This window comes from Tasmannia lanceolata, unplaced genomic scaffold (assembly GCF_043159265.1).
Source record: "Tasmannia lanceolata isolate RefF3 unplaced genomic scaffold, GAP_Taslan_0.1 ptg000015l, whole genome shotgun sequence".
Lineage (NCBI taxonomy): Eukaryota > Viridiplantae > Streptophyta > Magnoliopsida > Canellales > Winteraceae > Tasmannia > Tasmannia lanceolata.
The window spans coordinates 59,365,070-59,391,459 of NW_027518692.1; the positions used below are offsets into that span (position 1 = coordinate 59,365,070).

A 26,390-nucleotide genomic window follows, 5' to 3' on the forward strand; every position below is an offset into this window, starting at 1 on the left:
CCTCAGAAGAATAAAATGAATAAGACAGAATCTGAGCCTATGTGGCTGCTCTCACATGCAACAGCCATGCGTGAAATGCCTTTTGCAGTGGTCCCAAGCAAATCCCTTGATAATGACATAAACTCACCTCGTCTTTTATAATCTAACCAGCTGTCAAAAGCTATTACAATTCCCACAAAGCTCTTAGTGGCCAATTTAAAAGGAAAAGACAATCTGAATTCGTGTTATTATAAAAAATTGTTGTGCAAATATCAGTAAACCAATTAAATCACATAAAAATCTCCCACATAAATCACTCTTTCTAAAAAAGATCTACAGCCTTCGTCGCGACGACAAAGATAGGCGCACGAAAAGTATCAATGTTTTTGGTGATAGCCCAACCCACGTGCTCTTCCTCTCTCTCGCATCCAGTCCTCGTTTCTTCACAAAACCCTAGAATTTCCCATTTAGCATTTTCCCGAAGGCTACGGTGGGTTTCTGTAATTCCGAAGGAAATCAGCATACCAAAACCCTAAAAATTCCTCTCACGAATTTCGACTAACCAACCAGACAGGTAATCTAGCATTTCGGATCTTGATTCTCTCTGATCTGATTCACGCCTCATATGTTTCGATCTGCCCTTTTCTACGTGATAATTTTGTTCATGATAGTTGAGTTGTTCTTCTTTAGACTTTAAGCTCGGTTCTTAGGGTTTAACTTTTTTTTTTTTTTTCCTCTTTTCATTTCTTCTCGTTAATTTCAAACATTTCCATATGATTCACGATAGTTGGTTTACTTTAGTTATTTATCTCATACGTTATGGCAAGCAACGACTGAATTGAATTTTTGTGGGATGTGTTGTTCAATACTATGATCTGATGAATATTGATATTGATAAGAATTTTGTTGTGAAATTTAGTCTTTTCAAAGAAATTACAGTTTAAGTGCATCTTTATAATAGCTAGTGGTGACTAAAAGTTTTGTAATATGATTAGGTCTGTCAACATTGGATTTATGAGGACATATATGGGTAGGGAGAGTTTTTGTTGTATATATTAGTAGTTGATTTTTATAGGGTGTCCTTGATAGGTACTAGCTAGTGGTTTCTAGGAAGGCTTTCATAATCAGGAAATCTAACATCAGAGAGTAATTTAGGATTTATTGTGAGGAAATATGGTATGCATGTGGTTTGGGATGGTTCTAGATGTCCACATTGACATTTTCTGGATAATTTGTAATATCAGTGGGGACGTTTGCTAATTTTCTGTTATGGTCTAATTAGAATATAAGAGACTGAATATCATTAATAGCTAGTGGTGATTAAAAGTTTTGTAATATGATTAAGTCTGTTAATATTTGAATTAGTATGAGGACATATATGAGTAGGGAGAGTTTTTGGTGTATGTGTAAGTAGTTGATTTAATAGGGCGTCCTTAATAAGTACTAGCTAGTGGTCTCTAGGGAGACTTTCATAGCAAGGAAATCTAACATTAGAGACAATAATGGTCTCTGGGGAGGTTTTCATAAGATAATAAGGAAATCTAACATTAGGGACAATAGTTTAGGTTTTATTGTGAGGAAATATGGTATGAATTAGTTTGGGATAATTTGCAATATCAGAGACATTGGTGTATTCTGGCTAATTTGCAATATCAGAGGGGACCTTTGCTTCATGATTTTTTCTAATTTTCTGTTATGGTCTAACTAGAATATAACAGATCTGACTTTCTGTTCATTCCATAGGGTTGGTGGTTGTGTTACTTATGAGAAACTTTCAGCATAATACAACCAGGAACTTGGTTATATGGTTACTGGTTACAGTGTAATATGGGTTGAGTTATCTTTATTTATTTGTATTTTGATTTTCTCTTTCTTTATTACATATTTGATGTGCTTTGACTGGTTGTGGTGTTAATGTTTATGCCAGTGTTTGAATTTATATATGTTTCAATAGAAAGAATAGCAGCTGGGTGTTTTTGTTTCTCCTTTTTTTCTTGGTAGTTCTAGTTTTAGTTACTTGAAATGTCAAATATTGGAACATATTGGAGATGTAATAAACAGTTAAATGGCCTTAAAAATGATCTAATCAGTATTGGAACAACTACTACTAATACTACTACTACTACTTCTACCTCAAGCTGATAAAAAGTAAAATTACATGAATGATTTTTTGTTCTTTATAGCTGTATTATGAGAATCTTATCCTATATGGATAAATCAAATGCTAGTAAACACTCGGGTAAATGAAATGTAAGAGATATATGTAATGTATCTCTTTTTTTGGTAGGTAAGCTGGGATCGAACCTCCGACTTCTTCTTCTTCTTCTTCTTTTTGAGTGGTAAAAAATTTCATTAATAAAGACTGAGATGGTCAAACACAATGAAACGAAAAAAAAACAAAGACAAAGGAAAAAGCTCAAGATACAAGAGAGAAAATAAAGCCCCAGACAACAAAACAAAGAATCAAGGTGGGAGGAAATCATAGTGCTCCAAAGACTCCAATGTTACCCCACGCCTGGCTAAATTATCCACTACCCCATTGGCGGACCTTCTGACATGAATATAGCATGCCAACGAAGACCCAACAATATCTTGAATTTCCCCAATATCTCGAACCTCCTGCCTCTTGGTTGAGGGACAAAGCCTTTTATCAATGATTTAGAGGCTCAACCCCTAATATATCTCTTATAGAATGGCCTTCCAGTAATAGAAAGTTACCATGTACATCAAATTCATGTATTCTAAAATTTTTGGGTTCATGGTCGATGGAATTATAGAGTGGATGTTAAAATGGTTATGCTTTCATTTAGTTGGATACTTTGTCTGTGATCGAAGATATTTGTCGATGGAAAAAAAGGGGTGTTTTTCCATGATGGAATAATGTGATCCCATGATGGTCAGAGGGCCAGTTCAAGTGCTCAATGTGACAAACCCAAAGAAAAGGCCAACTGAAACTCAAAGCATTGGATGATATCCATTGAACTTCTGCTGGAGCGAACCCTTTTCAGTAAAAGGTCTACATCCTCATTCGATAAAACTGGATGAAAGAACATTAAAGAGGAGTTCAACCAAAGGAGACAAAATAATTATGAGCAAATGAAGTTCAAGAATTATCACGGGGCATTGAAGAGTGGGAGGGGCATTGAAGAGTGGAATGATAGAATAAGCTCATTTCGACCACCAAATGGACTAGGATGGGATCAAGTGCTGCAGGCTGTTACTGGAAATGATGAGCAGTGCGAGGATTATTTGACGCCAGATTGGTTTATCTCATACTATTGTGGTGATATATTTTATACCCAAGCAATTTTAGCAATACGGTTTTGTGTCCAATGCAAACCAATTAAAAAACGGCACAATTTTGTTTGAAATCACTTGAAAATGCAGAGGAATTGAATGTTATATTTGTTGGGACATCCGAGAATTGCATTATATTCCATCAAATCTTGCTTTTGTAAATGACACATGTCATGTGAAATCCCCATCACAAGGTATAGAAGATGGTGATAATGAAACTTCTTTGGAGGAAACTGCAGTATCACTTGGTGCTGAAGATGAAGGAGATGCAGAGGGGAAACACCAATTAGATGTAGGCAAGCACAAAACTCTTAGACACCGACTTTCAAAAGTAGGATAACGAAGGACTCTACGACATTTGAACTTGGAAATTGCTTCAATACTTTGATTGATCTTATGCTACCTTGGGCCAAGGTTCAGTTGGAAAATGGAGTTGCAAGGGAGAAGGCTCGACTAGGCAGGGATGCTGCCCGTCAACCAATGCAAAGTTCTTTCACCGTCACATTAAATTGCCTTAATGAGATGGATGGCATCCCAATCGATAGCAAGATGCATGTGGATGTTGTGGAATTGCTCGAGAATCTTGGTGCAAGGGAATCGTTTATCCTACTAGATCCAGTGCCATGTAGAAAATTGCTTGATCGAATATTATCCTGTTTGCATCCATCTCGTTATGGTGCTGACGCAGGACAGGTACGGAAATATCATTAATCATGCAGCTCAACTAGAACTAATCTTCCAAAGGTTGAATTAATAGTTAGGTGATAATAGGTGCGGATTATAGGAGTTTATGAAATGTTGCTAGGTGAATGTATGAATTATTGGTGGGTACGTCAGTTGGCCTCTTGGGATGTAAAGGAGATATTGACACTGTTCGGGTATGGAAAGATCATTAATCATGCATCTCTGATATTATGGTGACGTAGGGCAACCAACTAGAAGTCTGGAACTAATCTTCCAAGGGTTGAATAACTAGTTAGGTGAAATTAGGTATGAATTATTGGCTTTTGCAAGGTTAATAATTACTGTAAGTGATGAAAAGGGTACTTTTGGGATGCAAAGGAGATATTATCAAGTTTTAGGTTAGTTTAGGGGTATGGGTAGGTTAACTTATGAGTTAGTGGTAATGGATCTGGCTAAAAATAGACTTATGCAGGGGCTGCTGTGACAAGTAAAGGGAGTACACTGAGTTATAATCGAAATACGTAAGGTGTAAAGGTCTTGTACAGTAATAGGGATGAGGCTGATGGGTTGTATATGTGTAAAACAGGTCTGAACATGTGTATTACAAGCAGGACAAGCCACAGAGATGAACTGTAGTGGCACTGTAACACTGTAGGTTGTCTAATAAGGCGAGTTATAGTTACTAGGGCAAAAGGGTTTAATTCTGGGTGAGGTTTAGCTATGTAGTTAATTTTTTTTCGTAGGTAAGCTGGGATTGAACCTGCTACCTCAAGGTTAAGATAGAAAGCCTCAACCGTTGTGCTACAGGTCCAACCCCTTAGCTGTGTAGTTAATCAAAGGAACACATTTCTTGGGTGTTCTTGAATCTGTGATGGTTCATTGTTTTAAGGAAATGAAGTTTCAGGGTTGCTAAAAGCTACAAGTGAAGGCTTATGGCGGCGAGAGGGCCTGGTGGTGGGGACTGGTGTTACAGGCTTTAGATATGTGAGTTCTCATTGCATAGTTTAAAGGGCACATGTTTTAAAGGGGTTTCTTGACAGGCAGTGTGCTGGGAAAGGTGATCTTGACCAGTTTTTTAAACTGGTATAAGTTCTGGGTGGTGCAGGGCTTGCTATGGCTATTAACAATCTAAAGATACGGAGTTGGGTTTGTTGGAAGAGGGTAAAGGTGAGGTTAAGGCAAGGTGTTGCAGGTTTCAAATAAAAAAAAGGGAGGGAATGAGGAGAAGTGGAGAAGAAAGGAGAAAATCCAAAGCCGGATTCTTTTGAGCAGATGTGCTGACCGTGGGTTGTTTGCTTTTTTGCAGAAAAGATAATATGAGAGAGAAAAAACATAAGACTCACGAGGGTGGCTTTCCTAGGTTAGGTAATCACCATAGCTTTGGCGCACAGAGCTTTATTCTGTATTAATCATCCATTCATCAATTGTAAAATAAAGAGAGCCAAATGCCTCTATTTATAGACTACATCAAGCCTCAAGAAAACCTAAATGGGGTAGGAAAAGGAGTCTAATACTAAAAGGAAACTAAGTCCTTTCCTTAGCTGCTGAAATAATAAAAGAAACTTGTCCTTTAAATAACTTATACTCCTAACCAGACTCAATAGATAAAACTATTAGAATTTCTCTTAGAAATCCAAAGAAAATACAGCCCATGTGCGCTTAAGTGACTGGAGTGTAAAAAACACACGGGCCAATTTTGATAATGGCACCCAAGGCAATTTGACCCCCCATTTGATAATGGCACCCAAGGCAAGTTGACGCCTAAATTGATATTGGCACCCAAATTCGTAGGGGCAGGGATGGTCTCCCTTCTAAATGCCCCTCTTTAAAACAGCTGTCCCTTTCATTGTCCTGCTTTCACTGCACAAGTAACTATGAATACTCAGCTTGAGGTGATGTAGTCAGAAGTGTGCCCTCGAGGTAATCCTTGTACCGTGTTAGTTTAGGCAAAAAGAAATTTTGTCTCTCCGCTTCCTTGTTCTATAGACATCCGCTTGTGCGTTTGTGATTAAATAGTAGAAACTCGCAATGGGTCCAGACAAGATTATCAGCAACTTTGTTGAGCATTTTTTGAAAGAAGTTTTTTGTGACCTGCACGTCTTCTCGTTTCACAGATTCTCATTCTTTTACCAGGAGCATGGTTAGTTCCTTGAATTGAAACTCAATCAAATCACAAAATTGCATTTTCTTCCATTAACACTCTCTCCATGCCAATTCTCAGCCGCTTCTGTAATTGCCTTGTAAGCTCTTTGACTTTATTTTCCAATCTAGTGTTGGCAATTTGTAGAGCTTCCTTTGGCATTATCTGAAGCCTATCTGGCTATAACGAATGGTTAACCACTTCCATTCGTATTGGATAACATTTGTTGCCCTTCTCCTTTTGATCCTTATATAGTGTCCACTGGATATGGGCAAGTAATAGTGATTCTTATCTGCAGAGATCTACATCCTCTATTGAAGAAATTCTAGATCAAGTAGTAATTTACACTTTTCTTCCCATCATACTCTTTGGGAGGGCTTGTTGGCCTTTTGATCTTTATATAGTGTTCGCTGGATATGGGCAAGTACTAGCGATTCTTATCTGCAGAGATCTACATACTCTACGGAAGAAATTCTATCTTAAGTAGGAATTTACACATTTCCTTCCATCAATCTTTGGCAGGCTGACTACCTTGTGGCTTTCGCTTGCAGTTCTGTTTCTAGAATTTAGCTTTCAGTTATAAACGAAATCCTATACTATAATTTTATTTACTCAATAATGCTGTGCTGTGCATGTTCATATTAAATTTTTATCTTAATATTGAATAAGTAAATCATTAATTAACAAAAGTGCCTCTACGAAACTGGGTTAGTATTTGTGATGGTTCAATGTTAAGCATCTGTCCATATTTTACTTTCTCTGCATGATTGGATGGTATGCTACATGGATATTTCAGTTAGGTGGATGTGCTTGTATTGAGTATTTATCACATTGTAATATGATAACTACACATCTTTTGAATACTAACCAAACTTTTGTCAAGAAAAAGAGGAAAGGGACAGACTGCTGGCTGAGGAGGCCAGGAACAGAAAAGACAAACTAAATATACAAGAGAAGGATATGGTTTCCATTGGTCACTGAGTCCCTGGAAACATATTCCTTTGTGACCTGATCAGCTATTGAGTTGGTTTCTCTCCATACATGGCCGTAAGAGACATCTAACATCGAGATAATACCTATAGCTTCCTAAAAAATTTTGGAATCTTCATGGAAAGGGAGATCCAATGGAGACCTACTTGATTACATTGCTTGAGTTGCTCTCCACCTACTAAGAGAGTAAGAGTTGAAACTACGGTCTTTAGTCAACTTGAAACCTTGAAGTAGTGCGAGGGAGTCTACCTCACTAGAGTCTTTGATGCCAATGTGTCCAGAGAATGCCACCATAACATGGTGGTGATATGGGCTCTAGCACACCATCAATTCCTTCAGGACTCGGGTTGCCGAAAATGAACTGTCGAATTTGAGCTTAACCTCCCACACACCTCAGTCCTATACATCCTCTAATTACACTCACGTGGACATCTCATTTGAATGTGAGTTTATATTTTTGGAATCTAACCCACTCTTACCCTAACTTTTCTGAATTATTTTGTTGAAAAAATGTACCCATGTGTTGTTTTCCAGTGGTAGACAAAAAAGCTTATATTCCTAGTCACGGCATTTGTTCGTAACGATGTCCAACTATCCCGAATTTTGCTTTGCTGAACCATATAGGCCGTATCTGTGGTGCACCTTGTACCTCATTCATGATACATGTACCTTGGTTGGCTAATCATTCAGATTAATGAAAGAATCTCTGATTCTCTATAACATGCTCATTTTTTCCATTTTACGGTGAACTGAGTTTGTGATAGATTGATTTACTAGAAACTTGTTCTAATCTTTTTCTTGTCAATTGGCTAGTAATACATTTTTGATGTCTCAAATTTGGCTCATGATTCTTATGAATACTTTACAACGGCGCTAAATTTAATCTGCAGTAAACACCTGTCTACATTATTTCAAAAAGGTTGATTTAAATGGATTATACTGAGGTTATTCATATGTCACTGTCGAATTCCTTGCTTTTTTGTTTTTTCTTGACCGATTAACATTAACACTTGTTTTATGCAGCTGGAGCTTGTACTGGGACTTGCTGTAACAAAACTTTTTTGTTCATCTAAAATGGGGTCCAAAGATTTCATTGATCTCGATTCATTTAGCGATTCTGACAACGGAATCACAAGCGATGGGCTGCATGATTCAAACTCTGAGCCAAATGAAACCGGTGTTCAACCCAGTACATCACTGGTTGAAGATGACATCTCCAATGTGGAGAACTTAGGGCAAACTGAGTCTGGCAGTGGACGTGAAGATGGTCAACATGTGCAAACAATGGATCGTGAAGAGGATTTTGTTAACGATCAACCCATTGTGCAAGAGAGTGTTGAGTTTTCGGCATCTGTTACAATCGCGGGGAAGATGAATGGGGATGAATCTCGGCACAATAGTGAAAATGGCTACCTGGTTACCATAGCTGATAGTACTGTCAGCAGTCATAAGATAGATGAAATCTGTATCCTACTATGCCTTACTATTTTTTTTTTCTTTGGACAAGTCCTATATTGTTTCCTTTAGATGTATTGAAGAAAAGTGTCATGACTCCTTTCATACACAAAGTACACATGTATGTGGTAAATAATTGTGATATCCTGACCGTTTGCCTGGCAGGCCCTATTGTGAAGGAGCCATTGCCCAAAAGTTACCTGATTAGACAATCCTAACCACCTTATTCATGGACTTCTGTTTGTTGAATGTGACCTGTTTTCGAAATTTTATCCGTCCATTTGTAGGCCTCAAATGTTTTCCAATCAGACAGGATGTCTGGTTGGTTTATTTCTGTGCCAAGTGCTTTGGGTCTCATTCACATGTGCCATGTTTACTAGGGTAGGTTCACTGATACAGAGGAAAAAAGGCCTCAGTTTTAACACAGGATCTTTAAGATTTGATGCATACATATTCATGCATATATAGGTATGTGTTGATATATTCATTAACTACTTTCAGAGACCACACGATTATCAGTACTAATTTGAAGCTGATTATGAATCAACGACCTTAGCCTTGTATTTAATGTTGATAATGAAGGCAATGCCCCTTTAGTTAGGAAGAATTAGCACACCTATATTTGTTGGGAACTTGGGATCAGTTGCTACCTGACTTATGACTAGTATTGTATAGTTGTGTTTTATGTTATCCTGTTTCCCATAATTTGGCATGCTAGATACATCAGGTGTTAAGAGGGCTCGAATGACATATGTTGAACAACAACCATCTGTGCATGTCATTTATAATTCCTTAACAAGGTTGGGATGACAATTTTTTGTATTTCTTCAATAAAGTTAAATAAATATACTTTAGTGGCTAAATAGAATGTATAGTCATCCAAATAAAGTTATTCTGGTTTCCCAGTGTTTTATTTTTTTCCCCTGAAACTGGTTTGGTAATCCTTTTTCCTTCTTTTATCAGCACCCTTCTGTAATCTTGTTTATTTTTTTCGTTTATCGATTACTGTCAAGTTGGTAACCTTATAGTGCATCTCCGGATCTTTTCAGAGGTAGCAAAAGGAGGCTTGAGGAACTTTTGCAGCAGTGGTCTGAGTGGCATGCTCATCATGATTCTTCATCCAATGTAATTTTTGTTGAGCCTAATTTTCTACTATTTTCACTGTTCAATTGGATATACTGTGGCCTTTTGAAGCATTCTTTCTATTTCTGTGTCAAATGTTTATCATATTTTTCTCGGTTTTAGCGGGGCTATTAATTATTTTCATTGTTCTTATCAATTTGGCATGCTCTTTAAATATGTAACATGGAAGATATCACACTTGCTTTACTTTTAACTTATTAGGCCTGAGTTCCACACAACTGATTTGACTTAGTTTAAAATGAATCATCGGTCTTTTCAACCCTACAGGAGCTTTTCATGAACCAGGTGGCATGTAATTGGGCAAATTATTTTTGTCGTTTACTTGATTTGTGCTTTAACCGATACTCATCTGGTGCTCAGTTTTAATTCTAGGGAACTTTCAGATGATTATGAAAGGTTTGTCTCCAATTGCTAGTTGTCCACTTCTATAGAGATGTATCTGGGCAGTAACTAGTATCAGTGAAATTGCAAACCTCATGTAGCTGTTTCTGGTAATTTATCGAGTAACTGTAGTTATGCCAATGCAACCTGAATAATGTTATCATCATAGTTAAAATTATGAGTTTTTTTCTTTCCTTATTTTTTGTTGTATTTTTAATTATGAATTAATTGATTTACTCATTTTGAGATTATCTTAGGATTCTTCAAAGGATCCCTTGGAAAATGGTGAGAAGACTTACTTTCCTGCCCTGCATGTTGGCTCAGAAATGTCCTCCACAGTGGTATGCTTTCTTTTGTGTGCTGTTCATGCTTGCTGTAGCTGCATGTGCATGTTAAACGCAAGTTTTGTAATGCCATATGTTTTTGGGATTGCAATGCATGGATTCGCTGTTGTTATGGTTTTTGTTATTGCTAGTTTGGGCGTTTATCAGTGAGATTAGATTACATTCATTGTAGTTGAGTTGTTTCTATTACTGTTCTCTATATGGCTAAACACAACAAATGGCGTTGGATTTTGTTAATCATTTTATTCTAAACACTTTGCATTGCCATCATGATATCATGATGAGAGACGATTTTCTTTTTTGGGAGATAGCACTAATATATGCATATATATTATATCTATCTATCTATCTATATGTTTATATATGTGTGTGTCTATATATATATATATATGTGTGTGTGTGTGTGTGTGTGGAAATGACATTTCAACCTCCTATTGCAGCCTTCCACCCCCTTTTTTTTGTCTTTTATGCGTGCTAGTTTTGCTTTTCTTCAAATAACTAAATTGCACTTTACCTTTTAAAAAAAGAAAAGAAAAACCTAAATTGCACTTTACCTTTCCACATGATTTCTTGACGAAAGAACTAAGAGACACAAAGAGGAACGAAGAAGAAGAAGAAAAGGAAAGGAAGAATGCACTAAGATGTTAATCCAAGAGGCTTGCAATCATCGAGGTTCCCATGCCGAAAACTTTACATAGAAGAACAGTGCGGTCTGAAGAGCTGGGAGATGAGTCCATGATGGAAGAATGGGGTTCAATCTTTGCTGGATGCGAGATGGAAGGAGGATTTGAGCTCTTTGGATTCTGCCTCGACGAGTGTATTTTTGTGATGATATATTTGGCATTATCTTTTTCTTTTCCGATTCTCTATGTTTCTGTAGTTTAGTTTTGGCTTCGAGTTCTTTGGGTTCGGCGACTCTAACTTTATTTTTCAGATTTTTGCATTTGTTTTTTTATCTTTCTTTCCATTACTTTATGTTTTTTTTTCTTTGATTTTTTCTTTCTTTCATGCATCTTTTGATTATCCTCGTGCATTTCCCTTGTTCTTATTTTCTTTGGTCTTTGCTTATTTTATTGAACATGAGATTATTTTGTGTTCAGTCGACAGATCGAAAAATGCAATTTATCTGATATCACTATCGTATGAGTGGCTGTACGTTCAAAGGATCCAAAGAGTGGGTCATAATAAAATATTCAATTTCTGGCCTTAAAACGAATGGTTAGAAACATAAATGCTCAATACTCCCCCCTTCGATGGATTAATGTCCCTTGATATGAATCCACCCTGTCTTTGTAGGCATAGGATAGATAGACACCGTTGCATGTGCATTCAGATGGAGAAGGGGCTTGAAAGATCGAAAACAGGAAGAAAATAATGGAAAATAGAAGGAAGATGGGGCGATTGAATGCCATGGGTTTTGTACGGAAGAGAAGATTAGGTGTTTTGCGAGGAAAGGCGATTAAATGCCATGGGTTTTGTACGGAAGAGAAGATTAGGTGTTTTGGGAGGAAACAAAGGAAAGAAAAACTGTATATTATGATAAGAAATGGATGATGCAGAGGAGAGAGAAAATATACATGATTGGAGGAAAGTAAGGTAACAATTACTGTTTTAGAGCTTTTTGATTTTCTTCCACCCTAATTGCATATGGAGGGGTTGTAATTGTCTTTCTTGGCTTGTATGTGTGTCTTAGTACTGAAAGGGGGACCTTCTCAGTCTTCTTTTAATGTTTCTCTCTCTTTTATTTCTACATATTTTTTAGGAACTGATTTCTGAATGATGCCACTGGTTAAGTGGGTTGCTGGAGGCAAAGACGAGATGTGTTTGAAGGAAGGTGGAATGGGTGCCTGGGATTGGCAGAACCAAGAAAGGCATTTTAGGTCTATTGCGAAAGAACATTACAAGTTATAAAAGACAATAGGGCGGGGCTGGAAGTGTGGAGCTATCATTTCCCTTATATACATAATTGCAGGTCTAGATACTCCTCTAGAAATTCTATCGGCTAACTCATTAACCCTCTAAAAGTATATTGAATGAAATACTTACATTCTCTTGAGCGGTATTTTTTTTTCTGAAATGAGGCATGATGGTCAAGCAGGTGTGCTCTCAACCTTACGGTCTTGGACGCAACTTGTCTTCAAAGTCTCAATGACCTTGGGCACATCAAGGAGTGGAGGAAATAATTACATTCTTCCTTAAAGTAGTTAATTTCATCCATTACATGTCATATCTTCCTTGGTCTCTAATCCTATGATATCTATATATGTATATGGAAACAAAGATACAACACAATATTTTGACCAACAAAAGTATCAATGAAGTGTTGTGTACAAGTATTGGTATCATATTATGCTGCAGCTGGACATGATATGTTGGGTATCATTGCCTGAATAGTGAGTAGATGCACAATTGATTGTGTTAGATATGCTGTTTGAAAACTTTTTGGGTCAATCGTCGACTTGCCGTGGTCAAATCTCTTTTAACTTGGCCGAGTTCCCATCTGAGTATGAGTTTTCCCTACCAAGCCAATCAAAACTCATTTTACTTGCTCGAGTTAACAAAATATTGACCATGGCTGTCATTGAATCGCCTTGTTCCCTTTGTGGTGGCTGGATTCTCGTCCAAATCCGAGTTTTTAAACCATAGTTTCAAAACTCCCCTGCGTATCGTCAACTCCCCCTAGTCGACCCTTATTTACCTTGGCCGCGTTCTTGTCCGAGTGATGCAGGCGAGGGACCCTTATTTACCTTGGCCGCATTCTTGTCCGAGTGATGCAGGCGAGGGAGAGAAGAATAAGAGGAGAGAAGTAGAGAAAGAGAAGAGAGGAATAAGAAGGAGAAGAGTAGAAGAAGAAGAATGAGAATAGATAGAGGAGAAAGAAGAGGAGGAGGAAGAAGAAGAAATCGGAAGGGGATAAATATCTGTATCACTTCAATTCATCAAACTTTTAATTTCTAATACACGAGGCCTATATATAGGCAATGGAAATAAAATTCCATGGAAAATAAAATCCTAAAAACTAAAATACGGAAATAAAAATCCTAGAAACTAAATAACATGAAAATAAAAATCCTAGAAACTAAATAACATGGAAATTAATCCCTAAAAGTCCTAATGGGAAACTATGCCTCTTATTGGGCCTACAATCAGCATCATTCTCCCCTTCTTGAAAAGAACTCGCCTTCGAGTTTTAGTCCCTTGGATCAAATACGTAGACGACCCACTCAAGTAGTAGGAGTCATAATCCGTCAGAGGCATCCTGATGCCCAATGCTCGTAATAATCGTGAGAGTAGTTTGAAATGCCAGCAGAGCGATAGGGAAGAAATCGCCCATGTAGAATCATAAGAACACAAACCGCTCCAGAGAAGTAAACTGGCTGGGAAGATTGCAACGTATTCCTCCTGGATCTGTGTGATAGCTATGGGCAATACCAATCCATAACCAGCCTCCATAAGGTCATCATCCGCTGACATCTCATCAAGCTCAGTAGAATCAGCAATAAAGTCATCCCCTGTAACCGTATCTAGCTCAGATTTTATTCGAGAGGTATTCTGCTTATTTGGTTTTCATATCTCATTCATTCGAAATTAATGAAGATTGGACGAGAGTTCAGACTCCATATTTTCTCTATTTCTTTCTCCTTTCTGTCTTTGGAGTTCCTCACATTCAAGGGATTTTTATTTAACATTCTTGTCTAAGTTCAAGTCCCTAATTGTGTGCGCTATTAATTAAGGGGTATGTCATATTCTACTAAAACTTGCTTTGTGTCTATGTGGATAACAATTACTATTTTACAAAGTAAGTGCATGATGAAGGTTTGTGTACATTTGATTTTTAGTTGATTTGTATTTGTGAATTTATTGTTAGCAAAGGATTGCGATATGCTTATATGTTTCGACATAAAGACATGTTTATAGTGTTAATGGTATGTTATGGCAAGTTTGTCTTTTATAGCTTTGCTTAGCAAGTGTACTTTTTGCACCTTTTTTTATATGAAGTCATTTTGGATGGACAACCAAGCAAGGCCTGAGCAAAGCAAAGAATTCCTTCCATCGGAAAACGACTCTGTACCTCTTTATGATCGTGGATTTACATTGGGTCCAACTTCGCTTGATGGTTCGGCTAACCTTGAGAGGTGTGTGCTTTTCAGTTCTTCTAATAAATGCATAGATTCTCTATTAAATATGGTGATTGGACAAGACATCTATTTAATGATCACTTTCTCTTTTAATGAATTCAATTTGCCATTTCAAAAAAAAAATTGATCTCTTTCTTGCCAGCGATTTTTCTTCTATGATGTCGGTATACTTCGGTATGGGTGAAGTAACCTTATTCCCTAATGTTTGGGGGGGTCTGCTAATCAAATACAAGCCAAAAATGTGTACTCAAGCTGTATTTGTCATCATGTTTATTGTATCATCCTTATGCTGTTGCTTTTCCCTTTGGTGGAGACCACCACAGATACTATTTGTTGTTGATTAATCTTGTTAACTGCAATTGCAACCGATCCAGATATTTAATGCACAAAACATTTTCTCTTACACGCTCTCCATTGAATTCTATCTGTGTGTTAACTGCATTCTTCATTTCTCCAACATGGGCTGTCATACTTTAAATGTTGCCATAACTACCATTCTGCATTGCTATTGGATTATCTTTCTTACTTAATTACATTGCTATTGTTTTGTCCCAAGTGTTGATTGCTTCATGTTCTCATACGCACTACTGCTTTGCTTGATAATGATGTGTTCTTACTTGGATCTGTGGGTGCATGGATGTCCAATTCCCCTGCTTTTTTACACCATGGCTAATAACAGACGGTTGAATCAATACTTGGGATTCCATAAACGGTTGAATCCCAAGTGTTGATTGCTTCATGTTCTCATGTGCACTACTGCTTTGCTTGATAATGATGTGTTCTTACTTGGATCTGTGGGTGCATGGATGTCCAATTTCCCTGCTTTTTTACACCATGGCTAATAACAAACAGTTGAATCGTTCCCTTCACCCTCTCTGCCCCCCCCCCCCCCCCCCCCCCCCTCTTTCCTCCCTCTCTACTTAGCGGATGAATGAATCTTTCAAGCATCCTCATCCAAGTCAAGACGTTCCACTTCATTATCATTTTCAATGAAACCATGAATTTTATCAGTTAACCCTTTGACTATTCTAGTTGGTCTGAATTATTTGATAAATTTGCCTTGATTCATAGATTAATATAGTAATTTTTTTGGGATTGATTGCGACTTACCGAAGTAAGAAAATCTTCATCACAAGTGAAAGTGGGAGAGGGTTTTCTAGAGATGATTCATACATGCTAAGATTTGGAGAATATATACTAGATAGATATAAGAAAATGATGTAAAATTAGGTACTTTCAGAATGCAAGATGGAAAATGGTTGCAAGTTATGTGGCTCTTAGAAGCAAGGTCAATACCGTTGTCCCTTGTTTTGACCCTTCTCTTTAGGGAGCTTTTTGGGGGTGAGACCGAGAGAAACAAAGAAGATGGACAAGATTTGTTGTATTCCGTTGTGTAGATGTTTTGTTGGTAGAAGCCTCATATGTTGACAATTAGATTTTTCGTTGAAGAAATTTCATCTATTAAAGTGTTGAGTTGATAAGTAATGGCATATTGCAACTAGTTGTCCCGTTTTTTTACCCTTTTCTTTAGTGAGTTGTTTGGGTGTGGGGCCGATAGAAAGAAAGGTGATGGACAAGATTTATTATATTCCATTGCTTATATGTTATCTCTTTGATTTTTTTTTGGTAGAAGCCCCATACGTTTTTTTTTTTTTTAAAAAAAAAGCCTTTTCCTCCTGCGATAGAAGTAATGTCACCGACCTCCTCTCTTCCCTTATTTTTATTGATCGTCGTCATCATCATAAATTACGATTTACAAGATAGCTCCACTCTATGGCTACAAATTGAATATCAGTCTCTATCCTTTTTCTCTCACTATATGCATACTTATATTACTATACCAGGACTCATCACATCCTTCTCTTCCTATTTTCCCTACTTTTCTACATCCCACCTTCCCCCAACAACCTCCCCACTATCATCTCACAACAGCAACAACAACATAAGAAAGTATAAACTTTTTGCAACACATTCGGCTTGGCCGACTTTCTTTCATACTTTGAGGGAAATCTTTTTCTTGATGTGATTTAGCTTCAAGCCCATGCTTTCTGGGGTGGCAGGAGATATGGAGATATGCATGATGGGCTGAGGGGGCTTCTAGGGATACCACTCAGCTGGCATGGCCGATAAAGCCCGTACCCATCAGGAAGTACTCCACTGGTATCAGCATTGCGTGGGGCTGCTTCTTTGTCACCACTGAACCTCAACCAACACATTATATCTTCTGTCCAGCTTTGTAGTCATGTGAAGGGCCTTGGAATGGAAGGATGAGTTCTCACCAACAAATAATGTCTGACATCGTAGCTTTTTCAATCCTTGGGTAATGTCATATCTCTTGAAAAAACCGCAAAAAATTTGTACTCGGCCTCTTATCCAGCAAACTTCTGTGCGCTTGGAACTTGTGCACTTCTTACTGAAGTACCACTGAAGCACGCATTTCTTCAGCATGCCACACATTCCGTAATAGTACGGCGACTTTGACATCACCTTATTATACAACCACTCTGTCCAAGAGGTTGCTTGGCATAAAGGGAAGACAATCATCAAACCAAGAACACATTCCCCATATTTCATAGCAAAAAGAGTTAGGATCTAAGCACCCGCTGTCACCCTTAAGCACATCACTGTTCCAAGTTCAAAGTAGTCAAGAACATCTGCAACCTGATCTGCTAAGTTTTCAACAGAAGGCACAGGGATATCTGAACTCTGAAGAAATTGCTGCAACTCTAAAGTGCAAGAACTCTCGTGTCCTGGTGGACTTATGTGATAAATGCAAAAATTGTGAACCACCAAAGAAGCAGCTTCTCGCAAAAGAATAATTCTTGGAAACATCACATGATTTAGAGTGAAATCAGGGTAAGTAACAAGTGCTGGTTTGTCTTGATCACCAAAAACAACAAGAGACATAGAACCACGGCCAGTATGTATTAGATGTTCCTTTTCGCCTAGAAAAATCGTCTCCATGTCAATGGAAACGGAATCACTCGACTTAACAATTAAATTTTTCATTGAAGAAACGTCATCTATTAATGGGTTGAGTTGCTAAATAGTAAGTAATGCTATATTGCAGCTAAACATTACTATGGTTACTGTTTAATGCTGATAACTAACCCTATTTTAGTAATCATTGATCAAGACTTGCTAGATTAACAGGTCTAGAAACTATGTCTTCTTTAATCCCTTTTGATTTTAAATTAATTGCAGACCATGAGGTAGAGGCTGCAATGCATTGGTTTTCCAGTAAATTTTAATAGGGCCTCTTTTCATTGGGAGATGATATTTTCACCCCCTTTGCAGTACACATTCGCCCCCCTTATAACGTGATTTGACGTCGGGCGAATGCATACTGCAGGAGGGGGGGCATCATCTCCCTTTTTCATTTCATCTCATTTTTTTGATTCATGGAATTTTATCATCAGGCATGGAACCCCCTTCATTTGATAATCTATCTCATTTTCATTGGCTTCCCTACAAACATGGCTAGATAAGAGGGGAATTGAATTACCAAGGATGCTGGAAAATATTTTCTTGCATGCAAAATGGCACCTGGGCGCTGTAGGAATTTTAATAAGTTTAAGTTGAAATCTTGAGGATAATGCCTCCCTGTCCTTGGTGTTAACTTTGGATAGTTTTGTTGCTCCTTTCCAAGCAAAATTCTAGTAAGTTTGAGCCTTTCCAAGCAAAATTCTAATAAGTTTGAGTTGGAATCTTGGAGATAATGCATCCTTTGTGATATCTTTTGATAGTTGTGTTTCTCTACTGGCTCATTTTTGCATATTTGTTATTATTTGTTTAGAATTAATTTCTCTTGTGTATGGTGCTGAAGGCTTGAAGTTGTTGAATACCCCATAAGCTAGTCAGCAAAGACTTTAACGATAATCATCACTCTTTGCTTGATACCGTTTCATGTTTGTTTTATTCTTTTTGTCTTAACTCTATTCTGTATTTTCTTTGTTTAGTAATTTGTTTTCTTACATCTGACAAGTTGTTGGCACACCTTTCTCATTGTTCTAATAGAGGGATGGAAACACTTGAAGCTTCTCGTTGTTTCAATTGTGGTTCGTATAACCATGCATTGAAGGAATGCCCAAAACCTCGTGATAATGTCGCTGTCAATAATGCTCGCAAACAACACAACTCCAAGCGGAACCCTGCGACTGGTCCTCGTTGCCCAACTCGATACTACCAAATTTCTCCTGGTGGGAAGTATGAGGGTTTACGAGCCGGTGTCCTTGGGGCTGAGACAAGACAATGCTTGGGCATTGGGGTAATTTTGCTTTTTCTTCATTCCAATAAGAAATTATTTATTATTTCTTCTTCGGGAAATGATATCTGCACTCCCTTTATTTTGATGATGGCACTCATCACTTTATCAAACCCTTTTTTTGGCTGTTCATAGCTTTTTAGGAATTGTAACAACTTTTATTAGGTATTTAGAAAAGTGTGTTAGGGCAGATGAGTGCCTTTATTAAAACAAGTGCGGCTATAATTTTCCTTCTTATTTTTCTGTAGTATGAAAGGTTTCAGGTGTCATAAGAATGGTATCTAGTTCATATATGCCCTCTTGTGCGATTGCATCACCGATAAAGACACAAAATTTGATGAATTTCATGTATGCATCCATGCACTTTCTCATGCACACATACTCATGCAAGCTGTTCACATTCTAGAAGTTTTGAATTCGCTAGACATCTTTTTTACATTTAAAAAAGGGAAATGCTATCAGCACAACCATATTTTGATATTTGCACAAACCCAGCTCTCTTTTCTTCTTTAATTGGCTTCTGAGAGCATTTTGGGAAACTTAATAACCTTTTGACAGCTTTTTAAATAGTAGAATACAAGATGGTTTGTGAAATTATTAAAATATGGTTGTGCTGATATCATTTCCCTTAAAAAAGATTTGTGGGTAAATCATTCTGTCAAATGGAAAGTTCCTAAACATTTTACCGGAATTACTATTGGTATTTCCTACTTTTTTTCCATGCAAGGGTTGTATCTAAGTGCAATCATAAATAATTGCATACACTATAAATGATGCTTCAGAGCTCCATTACATAATTTTGGATAAATAGCCTAATACATTGATTACAGTCCATCCAGCATCCAACTCTGCAATATGTTTTAGACTTTGACCATTGGGATTTTAAAGGATCAATGACCAACGAAGGTCAAATCCTACTATAATAGAGCATACAAAATCGTAAACTGTACTTGTATTTTCTTCTTTTAATGCATTTTTCTGATTGATGAAAATAAGAAAATAAATTAAAATAAATAAAAAGCTCAAAGAGTGACACTGCAAAGAGTATAGCATGTATAAGAAAATAGAACACATATTGGAAGCTTTTTAGTTGAGCTTCAAATGGTTCTTAGCTCTTTTATGTAGAGGATATTCGTGGCTTGAAGAAACAGAGATGTGTTGGACAATTGGGTAAAAACATGATTTCAAATAAGTGGACAGTGTGAGCATACACACGTTCGAGAATGTTTTGGCTTGTATATTCAATCTTGAGTTGTTGTGCCCTTGCTTTATTGTAAATACACCTTTATTTGACTCATAGCTATAGTAAACATATCTATTTCTGCCATTCAAAAAAAAAAAAAACCATATCTATTTCTACTTCGGAAAACATGGTATGTTGGAACCCAAAATATTATGGGGAAATGAGGTTGCCAAGATAATGTACTTCCATTCTTGCTGTTCATGTGAATAGTTCACATAAAATAAGAGAGAGTCCATGGCCAAAGTGCTGGTGGAAGGAGATTCGGTCAACGTGATTAGATGGCTGAGGGGTTCCCATGCTTACCTGTGGAAATTTGCTCATTTATTTGACGAGATTCAAGATCAGGTGGACGACTTCTATTTCTTTCCAGCACTTCAGGAGGTCTGCTAATGGAGTCGCTGATAGGCTATATGGAGAGGGGGTTCCCAAGGAGTGATTGGAGCTGTTTGATTCTCTCCCCCCTCCCTCCCTCTCTGAGATCTATTTCCTTCGGCATTTCTCTTTCCCTGTTGGAAAGTTCCTCTTTATTTTGTTTTTTCTTCGATCGGCTCTGTTTCTCCTCTTGTACTGGCCATCTCAGTCTGTTCTTTCTTCTCATTTTTAATGAAATCTGTCGCCGCTCCCCCCAAAAAAAAACAAATGGAATGGCTAATTCTCTAGACTAGCGAGGGTATTGGGATGCCCTGTCTCAGCTGTAAGATTAGCTCTGCCCAGTGTTATTTCCTTTTCCTTTTGGTTTCTATTTCTGTACCAATGAAAAGAAAATAAATCCAGTCTATGTTGATGTGTAGCAAAATCCTCATTTGAGCATTAGCTGCCACTTGTCATTGGCTTGAATATGATTCATATTCCCATGGTCCCTGTCATCTCTATTGTGGTATCTTGTTTTGGTTCCCGGTAGTTTCTAAGCTGGCCATGTTGGGAGCAAGTTCTTAATGTGTCACATATCTAAACTATATAACTGTACTGACCTGCTGGCTAGCCAGAATTGTTGGTCAGATGCACCTTCTCATTATGCTTTTACAGTCTTCATATATAACAACTGCTCATTGAAAACAATTCCTTGCCGACCTCTTTCGCCTATTATGATTCACGTATCCCATAATGCCCTTTATTATGCATGTTATCTTAACATTAATTTGTTGATCACGCAGCTCTTATGAATATGTACTAGTCTGGTTAAATCCAGTCAAGTCAATGAACTGGTGGTAGGTTCTGATTGAAACTGCAGTGGAATGGGTTCTAGTTGGTTTTTTATGTAAATCATGAGAAATGACTAAAGGGAATTACATAATTTTCATGATGGTATTTATTAGAGCTCCATTTGGGGAAAAGTGATCTATGCAATGTGGCTACTCTATAAAAAACTTTTTGGGGAGTAATTCTTTAATGGTTGCTTCTCGTTGCAATTTTCTAAGTCCCCTTACATTTTCATACAGGAGCTAGACCCGCCTCCTTGGCTGAATCGAATGCGTGAAATTGGATACCCCCCCGGATATCTCGGTAGGTAGCTCTTAAGCTTTTATATTTTGCAACAAGAGTCTTTATAATAAGCTAAAAGTACTTATTCTTTTAAAAGCTTCAATGCTCACTTTCTATTAGTCACTGAATTTTAGATAAATAATGGTTATGCAGGCTTGATCTAGTTGGATGAAGTGAGTGGCTATAGCCTATTGAAACCAGTTGCAACCACCAACTTAGTGAATTTTCAAAATAATAATTTCTTTCTACGCATCAAGGCATACTTCATTATCTATGAATAAAGTTCTAAAGTGTTACAAACAGTAGTTGTATGCATCAAGACATACTTCATCATATATGAATAAAAGTTCTTTTAAGTGTTACAAACAATAGTTCACAAACTTGCAAATGATGGTGCTCTATTTGAAGAACTAGACTTTTCATTGTGATCTCGGAATGATACTAAATAGTGCAATAAACTAATGACACTAAAATTAAGAATTATAAGCTACCCCGGCCACAAAATCTAAACAACTGGGGAAAGTACTACGACCAAGAGTTACTAATCTTAAATTGGGGTTATTCATATTGAAAAGAAATGTTAAGTAGCTTACTTTCTTTTTATTTGTGATCTATTGGTTATGTGATGTCCATTGTCTAGCAAAACATTGTCGCATTTCTGTTTCTATGACTAAGTTCTATTAGACTATGCTGCATACAAGGAAATAATTGGCAAATCAATGTAATACAAAAGTGCCAATGTGAAAAAATACTGCAAAGTCTTTGGTATAAATTTATATGTTTATTGTTTACTTATCAAATATTAAGTAACAGCTAATCATTTTCATCAAAGTAATGGTCATGGTATGTCGTTGCATTCTTATCTATTTTAAACTTTATAGTGCTACCCATGGTTTTAAGAAACGTTTCGGCTGAAATATTTCGGTTTCGGCACAAACTGAAACGAAATTCACATGAAATCGTTTCTTTACAAGATTTCGCCGAAATTTTACCGAAATTCCAAAATTTCATCGAAATGTGCTGAAATTTTGGTCGAAATTTCATTTTTTGACTTTTTTAACAAAATTTCCACCGAAATTTTAAAAATGTACACCAAAATGTTTTAATTTCCACCGAAATTTATGAAATTTCAACCGAAATCGCCGAAATTGACACCGAAATTTTAGACATTTCGGTCGAAATTAAAAAGTTAACGAAATCATAATCATATTTTTACATGATTTCGGCCGAAATTTCGACCTGAAACTGAAACATTCCAGTTTCGGTGGCGGCCGAAATCGTCACCGAAACCGAAATTTAAATCCTTGGTGCTACCTAGTTGTATACCACCACGTTTCCCACATGTTTCACATAAGTCTCTTTATACGTTTTCCATGCATTTTTTGAGATGCTTCCCTCAATTTTTGCCATTCATTTTTTTTTTTTTGGAAACGCCTTTCTTACCGGCATTTCGGCAACTATGGTCTATACTGATTTCAATGCAGAAATTATGAAGCATCTTGGGTGTAATATACTCCGACTGCAATGAGTGGATTTGATGGTTCAAAAAAATGTATTGAAGCTAGGCCATGAATTAAAAAAGTCTGTCTATATGTTCTGTCAGAAGAATTTTTACCTGTCTTCACTAAATCACTTTATAGTGTAGACACCTGTATATTTCTTATCTTTAAACCTGCATTGTAAAATGGCTGCTGGTACTGATCAATGGGAATTTGGGTGAAACATATTTCTCATTATTCTCTTGTGAGACTTAATGCTCCTAAACAATCCATGTGATTAGAAGATTACACAGGTCATTCCGTGCCTTTTTTTAATATTTCAAAACTTCTAAAACAAGACATAATAGTTCAAAATTTCTAGGTTGAGGTCTAATTTCTAAATTCTAGGGTGTGTATATGTTAGGTCCCTAATTAGTATGCCAATAGGTCCAAAGCTGATGGAACGGATTAGGCTAGGCCCTTTAAACTTGTCCCTTACTAGGCTAGGTCCCACCCACTCTCATGCCTAGGTACGTCCCCACTTAGGATCGTAACATTCCACCACGCCTTTTTTCTAGCTAGCTCTTTCCACAGGTCACCCCTTCAGTGTCGGCCAACTTTGTTGTAACTTTACTATGGTGGCTTTCAACTCTGGCTTTTAGCCAGGTAGCCCTTTCCTCGCTCCTTCCGTGACTCGAGCATGTAACATGGTGACTGCTCTGATACCAAATGTTAGGTACCTAACCAATACGTCAAAAGCCCCAGAGCTGATGGAACGCGTTAGACTAGGCCCTTTAAACTTGTACTATACAAGGCTGGGTCCCACTTAGTCTCATGCCTAGGCAGGCCCCTCCTTCGGACCGTAACATTCTTTTTCTTAGGTATGTAAACTGGGATTGAACCTCTGACCTCGAGGTTGTAGAACAAAGCCCGACCTAGTGGAAAGATTTAATTTAATTTAAACCTGTCCTAAACCTTTACCTCTTAGGACCAATAACATTCCACCACGCTTCCGCATCAACTGTCCACAGCTGCCCACTTTGTGGTGGCTTTCACTCCAGCCTCTTTCCACAGGTTGCCCCTTCCACGGCAGCCCACTTTGTGGTAACTTTACTCTAGCAGTTTTACTCGGCTTTTTTCCAACGTAGCCATTTCCACGTAGTCCTCTCCACAGTTTGCCCCTTCCATCACTCGAACACGTGACATGGTGGCTGCTTTTATACCAAATGTGAGGTACCTAACCAATGCGCCAAAATCTTCAGAGCTGATGGAACGCATTAGGCTAGGATCTTTAAACCGGTCCTATAGCAGGCTGGGTCCCATCTAGTCCCATAACTAGGCAGGCCCTCACTAGGACCGTAATAATACTTTCTAATTTCTACTTCTATACAGTTATCAGTAACTAGATTCAAGATGCTTGTTATTTACTCGTAATGATTTTTGGCAGATTCAGAAGCGCAAGATGAGCCTTCAGGAATTACAATATTTGCTGATGAGGAAACTAAGGCAGAACATGAGGATGGGGAAATCATGGAAGCAGGTGAACCAGAAGCACAGAAGAAGATGACTGTTGAATTTCCCGGGATAAATGGACCGATCCCTGAGAATGCAGACCAAAGACGTTGGACAGCTTCCTCTGGTCCATCTGGTTTGGATTCGTATAAGAATCGTCAGCATCCCAGGCCAAATCGATCATCAGAAGCCGGTAAGGGGCACTACCGTGACCAAAGAAGATCCAGGGATTACAGAGATGAGGGTCCCCCCAGCTATGACCATTCAGCCACTCCTCCCATTTCCAACTACATTCATAGGTATGGCGGTTATGATTCCAACTATTCGAGCGAGTCTCATAGTTCAAGAGGTAATATTCAGATACCAAGTTTTGCGAGGTCTCTATCTGATAGAGGTTTGAGGAGCCCTTTGGCCTACGATGGTTTGCCTAGTCCTAGTCCCCATACCCCTCTACCATACTCCTCTTCGAGCTTGACTAGGCATTCACCTCATAATTACAGCCCAGCCAGCTTGGAGCATTGGGCCTATGATAGTCCACATAATTCAATCTCTGATTTCTCATCACAAAGGACGGACAGGTATGAGCACCACCGCCATCATCATAGGAAGTGAAGTGTGAGACTGAAAACAGTTGCATTCAATCATGGCATCCACTACAGAAAGCTCAAGGTAATTTGCACATGTGAGATCTTGCCTTCATTTAACTTGCAAGGATGAATTAACCAAATAGAAATTTGATAATTCAGGGCCTCCAGTTATTAAAAGATGTATAGATGGTTCTGTGAACTATAACTGAAATCCCACATTTTCACCTTTGTTATACTGTTATTTTGGGTTAAGTATACTCAACCTTAATCTTGACCATGTATAGGCCTCGAGGCTTTTTGTTGTGTACCATCTCTTGCTTAGCATTTGCTGCTAAGTAATAAATGATCTACTCACACTGTCAGGTGAGCTTCCTTTTCTTCAAATGAGAAGCTCTCTATGCATACATGTCTGCTGAATTTGCATTTTAGTTCTGTTTTCAAGTTTGTTTGAAATTTAGGGTATGTTTGGCAACCCTGATTTTTTTTTCCATGGAATATCAGCTTTACTCAACTGTGAGGAAGGGGCGGGAGAGGGGGGAGACCTAAGAGGGCATTAGATAGGAGAGGATGAGGAAAGGCTGCAAAACAAGGGGGAAAAATAAATAAATCAAAATATGATTTATTTTTACGCCTCTTTTAGCATGTTCTCATCCTTTATTCACTCGTGCCCTCTCAAGTCTCTCCATGCCTCCTCTCCCCCACATTATAAACTAATATTTCATGGAAAAAAAATCATGGTTTCTTGGCCTTAGTATACAAGCGCACTATCCATTCATTTCTAACCTGTTTTAGGCTTCTTTTCAGCGTTTGAAACTGTGACTTCTCCTCATTGTTGTTCGGTTGTCACCCGTAGTTTGTGACCAAATAGCTTCCATGTTTTGCTATTTGTTCTTTCCATTTCCGATTTACCCAACCAAAAAAATTTCTTCTTTCCATTTCTTTGATATTTGTGCAAGTTGAATCTCTATGGGTGAAAAGCACCTTATTTCAGGTAGTCCTTCTGCCTCTCGCTGGCAGAAATGAGAAGAGGGTACTCTGTGCACCTTTGGGTGGTCCCCAACTGAACACACATGTTTCTCATTCCACAAATAAAGTGCTCCCAGGATCACTTTTGGTGGTCCATCAAAATGGGCATGCTTAATTTAAACAGGAGAAAACTTAAAAGACTGGTTCTTAGTAGACACTCTCTGGGCCTACTTGTGCCATGCCCAAATGATCAAACCACATGGGCTGTCACGAAATGCTCTACAGGATCAACGGCCTTGATTAGAC

At 37.8% G+C, this 26,390-nt stretch overlaps 1 protein-coding gene and 1 pseudogene across 2 annotated transcripts; one reads left to right on the forward strand and one right to left on the reverse strand.

The window, feature by feature from the left end:
* The first annotated feature begins 298 nt into the window (after positions 1-298).
* On the forward strand, positions 299-25,535 carry LOC143892742 (uncharacterized). 2 transcript variants are annotated; one of them, XM_077397598.1, is made up of 9 exons: positions 299-553; positions 8,114-8,555; positions 9,264-9,345; positions 9,595-9,670; positions 10,327-10,410; positions 14,413-14,549; positions 18,570-18,819; positions 21,499-21,562; positions 24,467-25,535. In XM_077397598.1, exons 2-9 carry the CDS (start codon positions 8,165-8,167, stop codon positions 25,141-25,143), a joined length of 1,761 nt encoding a protein of 586 aa, XP_077253713.1. In that variant the 5' UTR covers positions 299-553; positions 8,114-8,164; the 3' UTR covers positions 25,144-25,535. The 2 variants fall into 2 exon arrangements, with proteins under 2 accessions (XP_077253713.1, XP_077253714.1); XM_077397599.1 differs by lacking the exons at positions 299-553; positions 8,114-8,555; positions 9,264-9,345 and adding an exon at positions 8,585-8,926.
* Positions 16,314-17,389, reverse strand: LOC143892743 (protein NDL1 pseudogene; annotated as a pseudogene).
* Positions 25,536-26,390: the final 855 nt, after the last annotated feature.